The sequence below is a fragment of the Aphelocoma coerulescens genome, chromosome 1, assembly GCF_041296385.1.
Source record: "Aphelocoma coerulescens isolate FSJ_1873_10779 chromosome 1, UR_Acoe_1.0, whole genome shotgun sequence".
In the NCBI taxonomy this organism is placed as follows: domain Eukaryota; kingdom Metazoa; phylum Chordata; class Aves; order Passeriformes; family Corvidae; genus Aphelocoma; species Aphelocoma coerulescens.
Genome location: NC_091013.1, coordinates 21,773,505 through 21,790,494, shown reverse-complemented (window position 1 = coordinate 21,790,494; position 16,990 = coordinate 21,773,505). Strand labels below are relative to the sequence as shown.

The 16,990-nt window shown below is 35.5% G+C and overlaps 1 protein-coding gene across 2 annotated transcripts in view; it reads left to right on the top strand.

Moving 5' to 3' along the window:
* Positions 1–9,749, top strand: part of STS (steroid sulfatase) — a 112,789-nt gene extending 103,040 nt beyond the window's left edge. Inside the window, exons 10-11 of one of the 2 annotated variants that reach the window (XM_069003880.1) lie at positions 8,417–8,576; positions 9,662–9,749. In XM_069003880.1, the coding sequence (XP_068859981.1) occupies positions 8,417–8,576; positions 9,662–9,677 (176 nt within the window). In that variant the 3' untranslated portion in view covers positions 9,678–9,749. The remainder of the gene's footprint in view (positions 1–8,416; positions 8,577–9,661) is intronic. The other variant, XM_069003887.1, reaches the window with a different exon arrangement.
* The last annotated feature ends 7,241 nt before the right edge of the window (positions 9,750–16,990 follow it).

Genomic DNA, 16,990 nt, shown 5'->3' with positions numbered 1-16,990 from the left:
TGGTTGTGTGAAGATTCTATTAGTCATGCCTAATAATGTTCTCAGATTTGGAGGGTTTTTTTTGCTTTTTCATAGATAAAAGGAAAACAAGGACACAGGATACAGTTTAAACAGCATAAAATCCCACAATATCTGTTTATCTGGTTTTAGGGAGTAGAATCCTACTTCTTTCTCCTGGAATTTTTGAAATATTTTTTAAGTAGGGAGTATGAAATTTAAAATGGACCATCATAGTCAGAAGTTTGCAACCAAATTCCTATTTTTCACTGAAAACACTTTTTTTGAAGGATAAATTTCTTTATTTCTTCTGTGTTTGTTTCCTTGGGGTTATTTGCATGAACCTTCAGTTCTTTTTGTCTCTACCATGCTCTGCAAGTAAGAGAAGAAATATCTTATTGGAAGTATTTAAAAGAAGTGTCATCATTATAGAGGTCAGGCAATTTGTTTTTAAGATCAGACTAGTCATTTTTATGCCCCTTTAATTATTTTACTATGATGAGATATTTCAATTAGAATAGAGTTTTGCTAAAAATAACTTAAGATCTTTTACAATTTACATTTTCTTTTAACATCAATGATGATTGTTTTGAAAGGATACTGCTGGACTTCTGGAAAAAAATATCATGACATTTAAAATACAACTTTCAACCTCTACTATAGTGGATCTTTAAGTGTTAAAACATTTACATTGTTATATGCATATGACACATCTTCCATCTACTTGTATCTTCAGAAATACTTTGCAGCCGAGCAAACATATAAACTGCACTGAATTATGCATGAAAAAATATTTTAGGGCTCCATCTGCTAGGCATTTTTTACAGTTTGTTTCTTAAGTTAAAAATGTTTATGCTGCATTATATTAGGTATAAAACTAGTTGCAGCACCTTAATGGATTTTATTTCCTAATATTCTATATTATCACATGACTAAACACGTATCTAGTAAGAACAGAAGCAGAAAGATCCTAGTTCAGCAGGGCATTGAAACAAGGTTTGGAATTTAACCATTTGAATCATTCCACTGTGTTCAGGAATTTTACTGATTGAGACTGTTCAAGAGAAGATACACAGATTAAGTAATGTATAATATTTTCTTTTTACTATCAATATCTTTAATTTACATTAAACAAAAAACATTTTGCATATTTTAATTTCCAGGTTTAACCTTTCCCATTCTATAATTTTGGGCTATGTCCATCAGATATTTGTAAGCTTGCCTCCAGCCTTGCTTTTTGTTGAAAGTGCAGTGCAAGTTAATATTTTTTTTTCTGCGCTCTACAGCCAATTACTTCTGTTACTAGGATACTGTTTACCATAAAGATCATGATGTAGAATGTACAGGGTAAAAAGGAATAAAAAACACAGAAAAATGAAAAGCTTTCTGAGGGGATAAATCCAAAGGCATTGATGATCAACTACTATCCAGCTATAAAATGTACCTTTTTACATGGGTCTCAAGAAGCAACTCTAAATCTGTTAGATTCCATTATTAAAAGAGAAGATAAAAATATATAAATGAGAGGTGAAAAAAGCATTTTACACATGGAGATAGAAATGAGCTAAGCCCAGTATTAGCTACTGTTACATTAGCTTATGGCTCCACAGACATAAAATGCTGTTGAAAGGACAGCAAATAAACTAAAATATAGGAAAAGTGGATTCAAGCATAAAATATATGAATTTGTCAAGTAACCACAGAAAGATATAAAAAAAATGTACACCAGCTGTGTTTATACTTGGATGTCTATTGTATATTGATGTATACCCTTGGAAGTGTATTTGAGTTGTGGCAGTCTGGTGAAGTTTCCACTTACTGGAAAAGGAGGAACATAACCCCCATTTTTAAAAAGGGTAAAAAGAAAGACACAGGGAACTACAGGTCACCCAGTCTCACCTTTGTGCCTAGCAAGTTCATGGAACAGATCCTCCTGGAAACTATGCTGAGGCCATGGAAGATAAGGAGGTGATTGGTGACAACTGACATGTCTTCACTAAGGGCAAATCCTGTATGACAAATTTGGTGGTATAATAAGAGGGATAAGAGGGCTGGAGCAGCTCTCCTATGAAGACAGAGAGTGAGAGTTGACGCTGTTGATCCCAGAGAACTCTCTGTGCTGACCTTTGAGCAGCCTTCCAGTACCTAGAGTGGGTTAAAAGAAAGCTGGAGAGGGACCTTTTCCCAGGGCAAACTAAAAGAGGGCAGGTTTAGATTGGATGTTAAAATTCTTTACTGTGAAGATGGTGAGACACTGGAACAGGTTGCTCAGAGAGGTTGTTGATGCCCCAACCCTGAAAGTGTCCAAGGCCAGGTTGGATGGTGCTTTGAGCAGCCTGGTCAAGTGGAAAGTTGTTGTCAGGAGGTTTGGAACCAGATGTCTTTAAGGTCCCCTCCATGCCAAAACATTCTGTGATTCTATAAAAATCTCCGTTTGACTTGGACAGCTGTGAAGACCTACAACTGGTGGAGGAAGTCCCTCTAAATGCCTAATTTTCATATATAAATTTAATGCAAAAATGTAGACGACTTTGAAGGTTGCCAGAGGTATGTCATATTTGTGTTAATTGTAAACAATAAAATTAAACACAAAGAGAAATTCTCAAAGCTAAGTGTAGAGGAAGAAGCAATCCAGAAATAGTGTTTTTGGAACCTGTTGGAGATCTGGGACAAGGGATATCCTCCAGCATTGCCAGCAGCTTTTATGGTAAGTCTATTCTTATTCCCCAAATAAAATGAAATAAATACTTAAGTATGATTTCACCAGACTGTTTTGATCAATGTTACAATAATACAATGTTACCAAATACTTAGACAAAGTAAATGTTGGGGCAAATAAGATGTATTAATTTAAGAAACATGATGACTGCCTCTAGCAATGAAGAAATCATTCATCACCTACATTTAAAATGTTTTTTGTTTGGACAAGTATCCTAGTTCTTTTTTTTTTTTTTTTTTTTTTGAATGAAAGACATTAATAGAAACTGATTCAGATTTGTTGGAATAAATGCTATGATCCCAGACTGAATATGTAAAATATACACGTTTTTAGTTCTGTTTAAACCAAATTTGTGCTTAGGGACATGTAAATTTGTTTTGGTATGAATCATTAAGACAATAATTCTGCATTCTCATTTCTCTTCCTCACTGTAACTCTGCTCTTTACCTACTTCCATTACTATGTAACATCATGATCCTAAGTACTGTCAAATAACATGTCAAATATAACACCAAATAAAATTCTAATACTGCTAATTGCTACTACTACTAAATAAAACTCTAAAGCCTCTTAAAATGTAGCTTCCAAAGGAATAATATCATTTAGAAGCATAAATTAATCCTTGTTCAGTTTTGTGCTTACAAGGTTAAACTGCAAACCAGCAGCTGGGTAAGCTCATTAGAAAAGTCTCATTCTATCTGCATTAGCTGCACCAAAATCTGAAGTACAGCCATATCCAAAACTGAAGTAATTTGACATTAGCAAAATACCAGACTCAGACCATTAGCAAAATATCAGACTCAGACTCACTATACTATAAGCATGCATTTCCCTGCACTTTTTAATGAATTATTTGCGCTGACTTCCTCAGATGATGTAGCACGATACAATATATCCAAGAAACAATATACCCAAAGGACGATGAAGATTTCCTCTGGACAGATAACTGTCTAAATGGGCTGTTGTCCTGAGTGCTTGTTTCTATTTCTAGCAATTTGTAATTCACAGAATAACACAATAGAGAGATTAGCAACAAACCCTCCAAAAAACAAGAAAAGAAAGAGATATTTCTAAAGATTTTAGTGTGTCAATCTTTCTGGAACATAAAATAGTGAAAAAAAGAAAAGTTCAGAGTTGAAGCAGGAGACACTCCAATCTTATGCATTATTAATTGCCATAACAAAAGTGGCATGTACTTGTCAACATTAATCAGAAAATTCAAAGCATATCAATCTTTTTAAGGAGTGTCATATTATGAAGCCTACCCATTGTAACTGATTATTTAGAAGAGATAATATGCAATTTTTAGTGGACTGTCTACAACTTCTACTAATCACCTTAGATGAAAATCAAGCCTAGTGATCACAGAAAAGCATGGTTTCTTTATCCATGTTTCAATATTAATTTACATTTAGTTTTGCTTGAAATGAATTAGAATAAATGTGCATCAGTTAAGAAGTCAGTAACCTGATTTCAGCAGAAAGTTAAATTTCAGTTTCACAGAAATGTTTTCTGTACTTTTTTTTCTATTTCTGTCCATCAAGTTTATATCTCTTTATTCCATTGCAATTTTGCTCATTTTCATCATCAAAGAGAAGCAGCATTTTCTAAAGAAGAGATGAACGCTGTTGCTAACTTTAAGAAGCAATTAACACAAGATATTCAGGGTGGAAATCCAGTGAAGTAGGGGAATGAGGTTTAGGAATAAGGTTTAATCACTACTTCAGAAGACACACCAATGCAAATTAGAGAATCTGCAGCTAAGTTCCCATAACTGGTGGATACCTCTAATAAAACACCCTTAAATAATTTAATTTCATGTAAGCTTCCTCTCCTCACCTTGCCTTGCTTCGCCTTGCCTCTCCTTTTTATTCAACAATGCTTTAATTAGGGGAAGCCCTGCTAAACTTACAGCTGTGTAGTGATACTGATGGCTTTTAAGTCTTTCACTACACTCACATTAGAGAACAAAGCTGATTGAAAGGAGATTGCAAGGGACATGTGCAGAGGAAAGGATTGTATAGGCTTGGCTAGAGAGGTAGCCCACAAGCTGAGTGAGAAGACCTACCAGCTGAAATGTTGATGGTGAGGGAAAGAAAGAGGTGAAGGTATAACCAAAACACCAGAATAAAATAACAAATGCACCAGAGAAACAAAGCCGTGGTATTAACAAAGGTATTCCTTTCATCAAAGAAGAATATCTCAGCCCTGAAAAGTAAACTTAAAATTTTGATCAATCCTCTGAATGTCAGTATTTGTAAATAGACTTGAACTACATGGTTTCCCTGGCTACATAGGCTTCTTATCCCTCAAAGGTAAATGATGAAAATATAAATGGTTCATTATAAATGCATTCAATGACATTCATTAAAACACTAAACATTTTGGAGGAAAGATTCTTGAACCTTCCATACAAAAAGAATTACCTAATTTATTTAAACTAATTTATTGGTAGGAGGCCTTTGAAAGCAGGTACTGAAGCCACTGTGTGTTGCTGCATGTTTAACTACATTGTCTGTCCTCAGATTTTCTCAGTGTCCTTGTATGAGTAAGATTGAGTAACACTGACAGTTAAGAAGCCTTGATTTAACTTGCATAGATATATCTGGAGATCCCTGCCAGACCTGAGTTCATTTAAGATGTTGCTTGACAACCTGATCCTTTGAACTCAGTCTGTACTTGATCTTGCACCTCTATGTTGCCATGGTTCCCAGATTAAATAATATAACTCTTTTGCCCTAAAGGCACACCAACAAGTAACATTGAGGTCTTCTTGGTTGTGCTTTCAGTTCTGGAATACTGATGCACAAAATCTCTTCATGCACAAGCATGCACATCATTAAGTTTCCTTTATAAACCTCCAGAATACCATTTGGAAAAAAAGTAGAAAAGGATGTAACTGGAATTTCTAAAACTCCATTAAAATGATTGTTATGGTGTCCATCCTGTTAACCTTTATGATAGTATTTTCCACAGTAGCTGTTAAATTGCTTCCTGAAATGTGCCAGAAGAGGTGACATTGGCAATATGTTCTTCATTTTACTCACATCTTCAATGAGTAAAAATGATTCTAATAAGTCTTCACCAATAATAATGATCCCCTAAGAAAATACTGCCCCTATCTTCCTGTAAGGTGTAAGAATTGTAAAGGGCATACCATTGTCAGACCCAGTGAAGTGCCCTTTGGAATATCATAAACAAAATGCAACATAAAATAACAATACATGTCATGTGTTAGGATCTAGGTACATAAATGTATTCCCAATTTAAGCAGTTTTTCTTCATGAAAAAGCATGGTAGTTTAAAGAGTAGCAGCAAAACCTTTTTCTGTGAAAGGCTGGAGCTGCGGGAGGTGATGGAAAGCTTTGTGATGTCATGTAGTACTTGAAAAGTCATGATTTCTAGCTATACAAATATAAATTTTAAATTATTTTTCAAATGTTTACCACTCTAGCTTAGATTCAAACTGTGAGATATGTAGTCATGGTGGAAAACATTTCCCAGCAATCACAATATTTTCAAAGAACGATCTTTAGTGAAGCAGAATATTCATCTGAAAGGGAGCATTTTTTTTTTTTATTATGAAACTTTTGGTTGTGTTATTAGAGAGGAAAACCAGATTAAATAAATTTATTTGCATTTTATTTCAAATATTAAATATTTTGATAAAATTATTTTCCTTGATCTATTCCTTTTTCTTTCTTCCTTTTTCTTCCTTTTTTTGTTTAGAATTTTTTTAAGATTAAGAAACTGTGGACATTTTCCCATTTTTTCTTTTTTTTTTTTTTTTTGAGACAAACATGAACATGTTTTAATGAAAACTTTAAATTTTGACAAAAAACACCTGTTTTTCATTAGTAGAAAATATAAGAACAATTTTGCTGCTAAGTCAGTGTTGTAATTCGCCTGTTTTCTGTGGGTTACTGCTCTTGTATATGCCCTGAAAGCATTATTGCAAGTTAAAAGGAAGAATGTGTGTCTGATGCCTACAATCAGGGATGTGAATCCATATATCAACTCATAAGTAGAAGAGAGTCATTTTTCAAATACCAACTCCCAGCTATCTGTGACTTAACTCTGAGGGTTAGGTACCTTATGTTTTGCTGTAAAATATATTCTGTTGTAGTTCAACATTGCTTAAAAAGATATTTTTCAGACAGTTTAGATTTTTCCTTTCCAAGGAATACAAAGTTTTGTCTCAACTAGAGGGTGACCTTTTTTTGTGATATTTATTACTGCTCTGTGAGTATTCCCTGCCCTCTGCCCTTCTTTAAAAGGCTTTGGAGCACACATAATTTCAGTGTTCAAGACACGTTATTGTTTTATTGTTCCAGTCAATGTTTCAGTAGGATGCTCTGTTACTGCCAGAGCACAGATACCTCCCATTCAGCTCAGTGCTAGATAACACAGATTCTTGAACCAGATTACAGAAACAGAGAAAAAACATATGGCTGGGAAATTAGTCTTTATCATATGTAGTACTTTTACCACATTCATATCTTTGAATTTATAAGGTGTGCAAAGGCCTCTCACATAAAAGGTCCAAGATAGGGAGCAACTGTATTCTTCATGCTGGAGGAGTTCATCAAATATAGTACTGGTTCCTAATGATGAGAAAGAAAGGACTCTGGTGGAAGTGTTTTCCTGTGTTTCTGGTGGTTTTTTCCTTGCCTTGGAAAGCAAGATAGTACTGAAATAATACTGAATAACACTGAAACAATGAAGATGAATTTCCAAATTAAACTATAACTATTCTGCATTATGATGATACATATGATCTTTTAAAGAACCTCTGAAATTCCATTGTTTATCAGTCTGTGTGAGTTCCTTGTTTAAAACAGTTTATTAAGTGTAATCTACTGCCCACATCAATACTAATATACTTAGCATTAATCTTCCATATTGTGTTGCAAGAGCTCTGATTCTCCTGCCTCCTCACTAGAAGCTTGTTTGCCATCAATCAAGTCATCATGACATGCCAGTTATTTTTTTTCCTTTAATTCAAACATGATGCACAGGAGCTCCTTAAAAGTGCAGCGCTAGGAACTCTGGAACTGTCAGCCCCAGTGTCAGGGTTTCCCCAAAAGGAGAGATCCTTTTTCAACACAGCCATAAAGCCTTAAAAAAACAGATAAATAAGATAAAGTTGTAGATCAGGGCTTGGGGTTTTGTTTGGTTTTTGGTTTTTTTTTTTGGTTGGTTTATTTGTCTTGGTTTGTTTTTTGAACAGTATAACCCGCCAGCCCTGTTCTGCCTGGGACAACCGGAATTGCCAGCTCTGTCACTTTGGTAATCAGTCACTGGAGGCAAGGCTGCTTTTTCAGCCCAAAAGTCAATCTTCACTTTTGTGATTTCTAGTCCTTCCAATCATCACGCTGTTCCCCTGTGCTTCTTCCTTTTTTTTACTCCCCAGGAGTAGGCCACTTTTGGACACATTCCCCAGCAGAGCAGTATTTTGTGGCAAGGGTTGGGGGCTTTGTTCTCTCCCTGCCACCCCTGTACTGAATCAGGCAGCTCCAGGAATCTCTTGGCTATTCCCCTTCCCAAAGTTTCAGTGTTATCTGTTTCACCCATCCCTCACGTGTTTCAAGAGAGACTCCATGTGACAGAGCAGAGGAATGAGAGGGAGGAGGGGGAAGGAGAAGGCAGCTTTAAGGTGACGGGATTTTTCTGTTTTGCCCTACCAACTGTTTGTAACAGGTATCAGCTGTACCTCTGACCCTCTCTCATGTCCATGCCTGTCTGCCACCTCCTCAGTGGAGGAGGAGTACTTTGCAAAAGACCTTTCATTGACTATGTATCGCCTACAGACTGGAGAGAGACCAAAATATTTCTCACTGGGAGTTTTAAAGTACACAAGGTTGGTGTTTTCCCATCACAAGGAGCAAGCAGGTCAGCAGGAGATAGCCAAATTGTGTTATTTCTTGTAGTGACACCCCAAGAACTGGCAACTTTTAAGTGCCATGTCATACTAAACTGACCTGGCATATATTCCCGGGGATATTGGTATTGCTTTTTAAAACTTTGATACTATGCTTGAAGGGATATCAATCAAGTTAATCAAAGTATGAAAGAAACCTGAAAATGAGGACAGGGGAAATAGGAATTGGCTTAAATATCACCAGGAGGGAATAATAAAGACCACTTGCTAATGAAGACACCAAAATAATTTCTGAAACATAAGAGTTCAAAATGCCGGCTTTAGTTTCATCCCAAATGAAGAAAACTAATTCTGACAGTAAGGGAGAAAACCCAGCTGCTGGTGGGTCAGGAGCCCTATACAGCAGTTCAGGCTTGTGTTTACCTCCCCCTTCCTCAAAAAGACAGGGTGGAATGGAATCTATGTGAATGGGAACTTTAATTACTAATTGTTTCTTATTTCAGTGGGAAGCACTCAGCCTAATACACTGGGATGACTGTGTTGTGACAGTCATAATTGCACTGGTGCTAACTCTAACATGGGGAAAAACTGGATTTTCTGATAAAAGATGCCAGACAGAGGAGAATCATTCTCCAGGTGTCTGAGGGGAGGCCATTACCCATGGAACGCAAATTTTATTTTAAGTTTGATTTCAGTGGGAAGAATACATTTGTATGACAAATTGAGGAAACAGCAAGTAAAGAGGATTAAACATATACAGAATATTAAGAAACCTTCTTTCAAACAGATGGAGGCATGGAGCTTTATCTTTCAGTTGCATGGTTTGTCACTGAAAGTGCCCAAACTAAACAACTGAGTTCGCAACAGTCACTGGGATGAGTGTATGCACAAGGAGCTTGTTTGCATATAAAATCAGCATAAAATGAGAAGAGTTGATTGGTAGTCTTGAAATGGATGGCAGACTGCAGGTGGGAGAGTGTGCTGAAACAGAATGCTTGGATATTGGTAGTGTTTCCAGTGCTTTTGTCCAATTTAAACACCTGTGTTGTCTGTTTGCTGAACAGTAGGAGTTGCCTGTGATGCTACACCACATTTCCCATGGATCCTGTGGCCTCTGGAGCTGAAGCTAACCAGAATTCACTGCAGAGACATGATTCTCCTGCATTGCCATGTTTCCTTCTCACTACAAAATCAGTTGATTTTTTTTTACAAGCAACCCTTCTAAGTATTTCCAAAGAAGAAAATGGATTTTTATAGTAGTGAAGATTTGTTGGGATGAGTAAAAAAAAAATAATTGATGCCGTGTGATGTTGCCTGACATGGTTTTAGCTGAGAGGGAAATGGGCTGATATCAGAAGTTGGTGACTGCTATAACAAATGGTTGCATTCATACAATGGTGGGTTCATGTCTGCCAATCACCATGTTATCAAAAAAGAGACAAAAATCTGGGGTTAGCATTGCTCAAAATAAAACTTAACATATTTCAATTTCACTCCAGAAGATATTCTATCCTGTGGGCAAAATGTGGGTTTTCCTGGGGGTCTGTTTGTATATTGGGCGGGTTCTTTGTTTCTTTTTTGTTGCCGCTGGGCTTTCTTCAGTCAAGAGAGCACTCATCTGCAATGAATATGATTTTTACTGTGTGCTTGAATTGCAAATTACAAAACTTGGATTTTGAGGTGTCTGATAGTTTTTCCACACCATCCAAACCCCTGTCTCCTTGCTTACGTCACATAGCAAATTAATACTGAATCCTGTAATAGATATACATAACTCAAATAACTCTGATGTGAGAAAATTCCTCTAATTATGTCAGATATTTCCAGTATTCCCAAACTAGGTGATAAGATGTGGTATGCTAATTAGCAATAAAAACTCAAGGAAAGCTTCTGATGAATGAGTATCGACTGCAAATGTGTGGAGATTAGTTTAAAAGCACTGATTAAATATTTTTTATGAATTTTTCAATACTTATTAATATTGGTCTGCATGGAATTGCTTATCTAATCACGGCAACACAATAGTCCATACCAAATAATCTTTACAAGACACCAAAAGAGCCCCAGAATCCTGTCGCCTTTTGGAGACAGATGCAGTAAAAAGTCAAGAGTTTGTTTTTTTACATTTTTAGCTCTCATCTGTCACTAATCTTTCTTGGTTTCTGTGCTAATATAATATGTTTTCTGGTATAGCAGCTCTGGTTTTGTGTTTTTAGCACTCATAGTTATAATGGAGTTACCTTATTTGAAGGAAAATATAAATATAAAACTGTATATACATTGGCTGTAACACTTCAATTTTGAGTTATTATTTTGGTAATATTTGTATACAATTTGGCGTGGTAGTAAGAAGAGAAAACTCTATTAAAAACTAATTTTCATTTTGGTAATTTTACAGAGCACAATGTCAGTCATACAGCTCAAGAAATAAGAGCTGTGCCAAGGAAACTATGTAGTGATGGAAGTCTCCTGTTCGACATGTTTTCCTGTTGAAGAGAGAGGACCAAATACCTTGGAGAGTTTTAGGCACTTAGAAGTCATTTAATTTCAAGTTAATCATAATTTCATCAATTTCAGTCCATGGAACTTTAGCATCTAAATGGCTTTGGGGATGTGAGTCAAAAAGACTCAACACATTTAATAACTATGTTCAGCCACACAGATTAACACCTATAAGATGTCTCTGGGCTAAACTTACTCAACTGCAAAGGAGTCATAATTTTGCTTTATGGCATTACTATAGAAGTTGCTTTTCTTAATTAAACAGACAACTTCATTTAGTCATAGGGGTTTTTTTTTTATCATATATGATTTAATGATGCTATCACAGAATCACAGAACAGTTGAGGTGGGAAGAGACCTTCAGAGTTCTTCTGGTCCAACCCCCTGATCAAGCCAAGCAACCTAGAGCCAGTTGCTAAGATCCAGGTGCGATAGTATTTGAATATCTCCAAGGATGGAGAGTCCACAATCTCCCTGGGCAATCTGTGCCAATGCTCAGTCACACTCACAGGAAAAAAAGTGTTTCCTGATGCTCAGAGGGAACCTCCTGTATTTCACTTTGTGCCCATTGCCTCTATTCCTGTCACTGGGCATCACTGACAGAAGCCCGTATGCCTTACACATGTATTCTTACGCAGAGAAATGTACATTTAAAAGAAAAATATATACCCCTAATTATTAATCTCAGATTTATGGCTCTTGCTGCCTATCTTGTTTGGTGTATCATGGACTTGATACAATTGTCTTAAACTGGATATTTTAGAGTTTTTGTTATGGGAAGTTAAAAAAAAAAAACAACCTGTTCTGATTTTATTCTTATATGTTTCATGTTTCCTATTTTCTCTAAGTAATTTTTCAAGTAAAATATTAATTCTGATTCTGCAGATGTGTCCTCAAATTTGAACTGTTTTCCCACAAATGAAAAATATATATACTTCTATTCCAGAGCTGAGTGTGCTGAAATAGGTTCCAGCTGAAGTAATGTATCACCTGGGCTCTAGAACTTCTGTTTGGTTCCTGGATAAGAAAGGGCAATCAAAGCTGGATGTTTAATGCAGCTTTTTAATTCCTGTATAGACAGTGGAATGAGAATCAGGTGCTTCTAAAGGACTGCACATAAATTGTTTTCCTTCCTTTGAATACCAAAACTGTTAAACTTTTACTATGACTAGATTCAGTCTCTTTATATTTTTTGCTTCTTGTTCATATAACTATACCAGTTTGATTCCTGCTAGGAAATAACTAGAGGTATTTTTTCTTCATTTTACCATGTCCTAATCTCTATAGGCATTTGTGCCTCTTTTTATGATAATGGTTCCTGCATGCACTTTTGTCTGTGCTGGGTTTTATGGAACAAACTGATGGTTGAAATATGCACAGCAGAATTTCCATACAGTGTCAATTTATATGTAATATGTTTTCCATAAGCATCATTCATTCCACAGATTAATTTGCACATTGCACCTTATGACTTTAAGATGTTAGATATAAATTTGCCCTTCACATTTCTCTTCTACTTTTCATCGGTCACATATTTGGAAGAAAGAACTGTAGCATATAGTAAATAGCAACAGCTGCAATAGCAACAGCAGCAGCAACAGCAAGCAATTTTACTGTCCGTGCCTATGGTAATATATAAGATTGACACAGATGTGCTACTTGCAAAGTGCCAGCTGCTGACACTTCTTTTCTTGTTGACTAAAAGTGAATGAAAAAGAAATGAAACAGATTATTTCTGTGACCCACCACTTACTTCATAGATATTTCGGCAAACATAAGGGCACATTCCATAGCTGAATATATTTTACCCTTGGATACATTCAATTTGTATTCATTTTGGAATTTAATTAGAAAAGGTTATAAGATTAATAAGTAGTCATTGCTAATATATGCAATGGAATATAAGCTTCAGTTATGATGTTTTTTCCCAAAGAGGAGTTAGTGATTAGTTCATACAAATCATAGTGAGCAGAATGTCCTATCTTTCAAAGCTGGTCTTTATGTTGCTTTGTAATCTCTGAATCATTTCTAAAATCCCTGCTAGAAAAGCCAACAAAAACCCAGCAAACCATACCCTACCAGCATAAAATGACACATTGCAATTTCATACACTCTTATTGAAGAGTTGATTTTCAAGGAATTCTTAGTAGAAGTATAATGATAGATAGCTTAGAAACACACAGAGAATACTCTAGCCTGTGAAATTACTCCTATTTGTTAAGAAAATGTAGTGTTAACTACAGTCTGGGCTTTTTCTCCAGTTTTCAGGGTATTAGACTGACCCTTGGCATGTGTTCCAACCCCAGCCTACATCGTGTTTGAGATTCATGATGATGAAAATGACCCAGAAGGGCAAGGTGGTCTCTGTAGTTCAGTAAGATCAACGTGCCCAAATTTCAGCTGACAAAAAAGAAGGTCAGCTACTGCCCTCTTCTTTGTGGCCACCCAGAGCGGGGTTCACTGTAGAATGGTGTCAGAATGGCCTCTAGGTAGGTGATTTCCTGATCAGATCACTCAGATATAAATAAAGGCTCTTACGCTTGGGAATTTTTTGAAGCTGGGAGGTGAATCATTCACTACAGATGATCTCATCTCCAGTGCAGGTGAAGAAGAAAGAATAAAATTTCATTATCTAACCTCTTACTTTTGCTGTGGATGGAAGGGAGAGGTCAGATTTTAGCTAGACCTGGAATCTTGTCACATGTCAGTCGTAGTTCAGTCACTTTAATTTATCATGACATTTCCTTTGGCTGACACTGTGGGAAAAAAATTGTATCTTTTCTAGGTTTTTATGAATACAGACCCAGAAAAGAGCTCAGAAGCTCATCAGCTCTCTTTGCTACTTGTAAATTTTCTAGATATTTCCTCCAACAATTTTTTAAACAGAAAACAGTTGTCTAAACATATCCTTTACCACCAAACGTGTTTATCTCAATATATAGACATCTTTTAGATTCAAAAAACAAACAAATCAAACAAAACAAAAAAAAGGAAATATCCACATGTAGGTGTCAATAATCTGAAAGCCAACTCACTGGTCAGCTGTTTCAGAATACTGATACGGCCTTTTGTACTCTTCCACATAGTTTTGGCAAACTTGTTACTGTTGAGAGGGTGACTAAAGGGCATGTCAACAACGGTGAGTTTTGCAAAATTGATGAGTAAATTTTAGATGGATTTTTCAATTTTTAAAATTTTTTATAATTTTTTGAATTTTTGCAATACATAACTTTCAAAACATATGCAAACTAAGATTTTAGCTGCAGAAAATGTGTTATGTTATTTGAAATGAAAGTCTGTGAGACTCTTAAGAAATTATATTCAAACAGAAAATTCTGTGCAACAAAGATTCACTCCTGATTCTTTAAATGCTGTGTTATTGTAGACTTAACTTGGTTAAGGAAATTGACATTAAAAATAACGGAGTCGAAAAAATATTTATGTAATAAATGGAATTGGATAAATAATTTAGCTCCTGTAATTGGTGTACCCTATATTTCATTAGTTAATACAAGGAATATTGAAGGCAAGGGAAAAATTCTGCCCAAGGCAATCGAAACATTCAGTGGTGCAATAATTAAATTAATATCAGAAACAATTTTAGTTGCCCATTGAACCACCCTTTATTCTCTTTATTGACTTTTTCTTCCCTGATAATAAAACCTCTATTTTTCTCTTTACTTTTTGGTGCAAATTATTGCGGTGAAATATAACCTCAGAAATGTATGAACACATTTTCAGGAATTCAGTCAATGATGCACATGTATGTTGTTTTAAATAAAACACCATCCGTCTTTTGAAGGCATAAAAATCTATGTGCGTTGTGATCACTTAAGTGTGCCTACAACTTCATGGGTAAAAATAGTCTTTATTAAAAACATATCATAGTTCTTTATTATATTGTAACCTCTTACAGCTTTATATAAATACAGATTGTAGAAATGTTATATTAGAAATTAAATATTAATGCACAATGTGCTTTCAAAATACAAACTTCAAAATGCAGTTCATATTTTACTTTTAGTGCTCAGCTGAAAATTGCTGTGACTTTTCAAAATAAATCTGAACAACCACTGGACATTTTCATTTATGACTAGAGGCTCTCCACATTAGTCTGTGATGACATAATAGTTAATAGATTTTTCAATATAGTTTGTTTATCCCTCTGCACTGCTGTGTCACTTATGACGTATCTTGAATGATCAAGGACAAGGGGCTTTTTAACTGAGGACTAAACCTCCACAAATTTCAGCGAGAGCTTGTAAAAATGATCAGTTAAAGGAAGTTTTGTGCAATGTTTAAAAGTCAATTTTTACATTTGATTGCAATGTGGTTACACAGTCATTTAAATAAAATCTTTCCATTTTGTATTGCAACATGTCTTAAATGAGATAACTGGAATATCAGCTTGTTTGTAATGGGTACAAGATAAACTAAGACTGAATTATTTCTTCTGTTTCTAAATTATATTGGTTTTACTCTAAAGTTCTGTTTGAAAAAGAAGACATTGAGTTCTCATGCAGGTTTTAGGAGAACACTAGAGAACAGACATCTGCTTAATCATCAGATTTAATCAGAGAGTGTCTGGTCAGGTGAACACTGTTTTCACTGCAATGATTGACCCACTTTGTCTTTCACAAATAGGCTATGCAGAAGAGCATTATCAGGTGTCCATTTTTCAAGATGTTAAAGGTAAGTACCACCACAAAACATGCAGTTAAAAGGATTAAATTATCATCCCATATTATTAAAAAAATAAAAATCAGCAAGCCACCAATAGCTTCCTGAATGGCCATACTTGAAAATTAACTTCTGTTACAAAAGCTTTGACATTAGAGCTCTGAAAATGGAGGTTGAAGTTAGTGGATAACTCCCTGTACCTACACAGAATCCAATCCTCACAATATAATCTTCCGTTTTGGAGATTATGCATACATTTTGTGTCATCCAAAGACGCCGCTTTCTCTCTGGTTTGAAAAACTTTTATTTTTTTTTAATCGCACCTTTGGGGAAGAACAACCAATCTGGGACATTACAAGGAGTAAATGTGCTCACTTCCCTTCTTTCATTGACAGGAAAAAGGGAAAAATACAGGAGAGACTAGGATTATGTCATTTTTTCCTCCATCATCTGCTTGTCTGGCAGCAACAGGAGAGATCCTTAACAGCCCAGACCCCTAATAAGTGCTCAAATGCAGAAACTAAAAAAGCAGAGAGAGAACTGAGACACAGAGCAGCATTCCAGCCTTAGGAATGATGTTAAGGAATCCCAGATGCTACGTGAGAAACAGAGTTAAGGGAGGAACAGTTACTGGGTTCACACTGAAAAGAACAATATTGATTTTGAGATTTAGAAGGAGAATTAACTGTTGGGCTAGGAATGAAGAATTCATTCATTAATGAATGAATCATTAAAGATTTCTGTCTCTCTTGGTCATATGCACATACACACTTTTTCAATTTAGATACCAATTATTTCTATTTCATCTTTCTGTTTGTTTTGCTGTTCCCCCAGCAGATATTGAAGATTATGAAACATGGGAATTTGATCTTTCCAGATGAGCTCACTGATTCTTAATGTCTCATATTTTCATGTGATTACAGAAGAGTTCTGATCCAAGAGAATTCACCTCTGGCAAAGATATAAAAACAAAACAAATGCATTACCTGTTTTTTTATAAGAGAAAACCATTGCATATACATTTACCTGTATAAAATGTGTCTGCCAGAGGCACTTAAAATTATCATTAATTCTTCTCTTTAATTTCATAAAATCTTCCCGTGCCAACACTTTACAGGCTTGTAAGTAGAACCTGACAGTGAAGGCATGACTTGGTCCACCATGAAGCACTATGGTCTTGTGAGTGTACTTCTTGAGAATCTATAGATGTC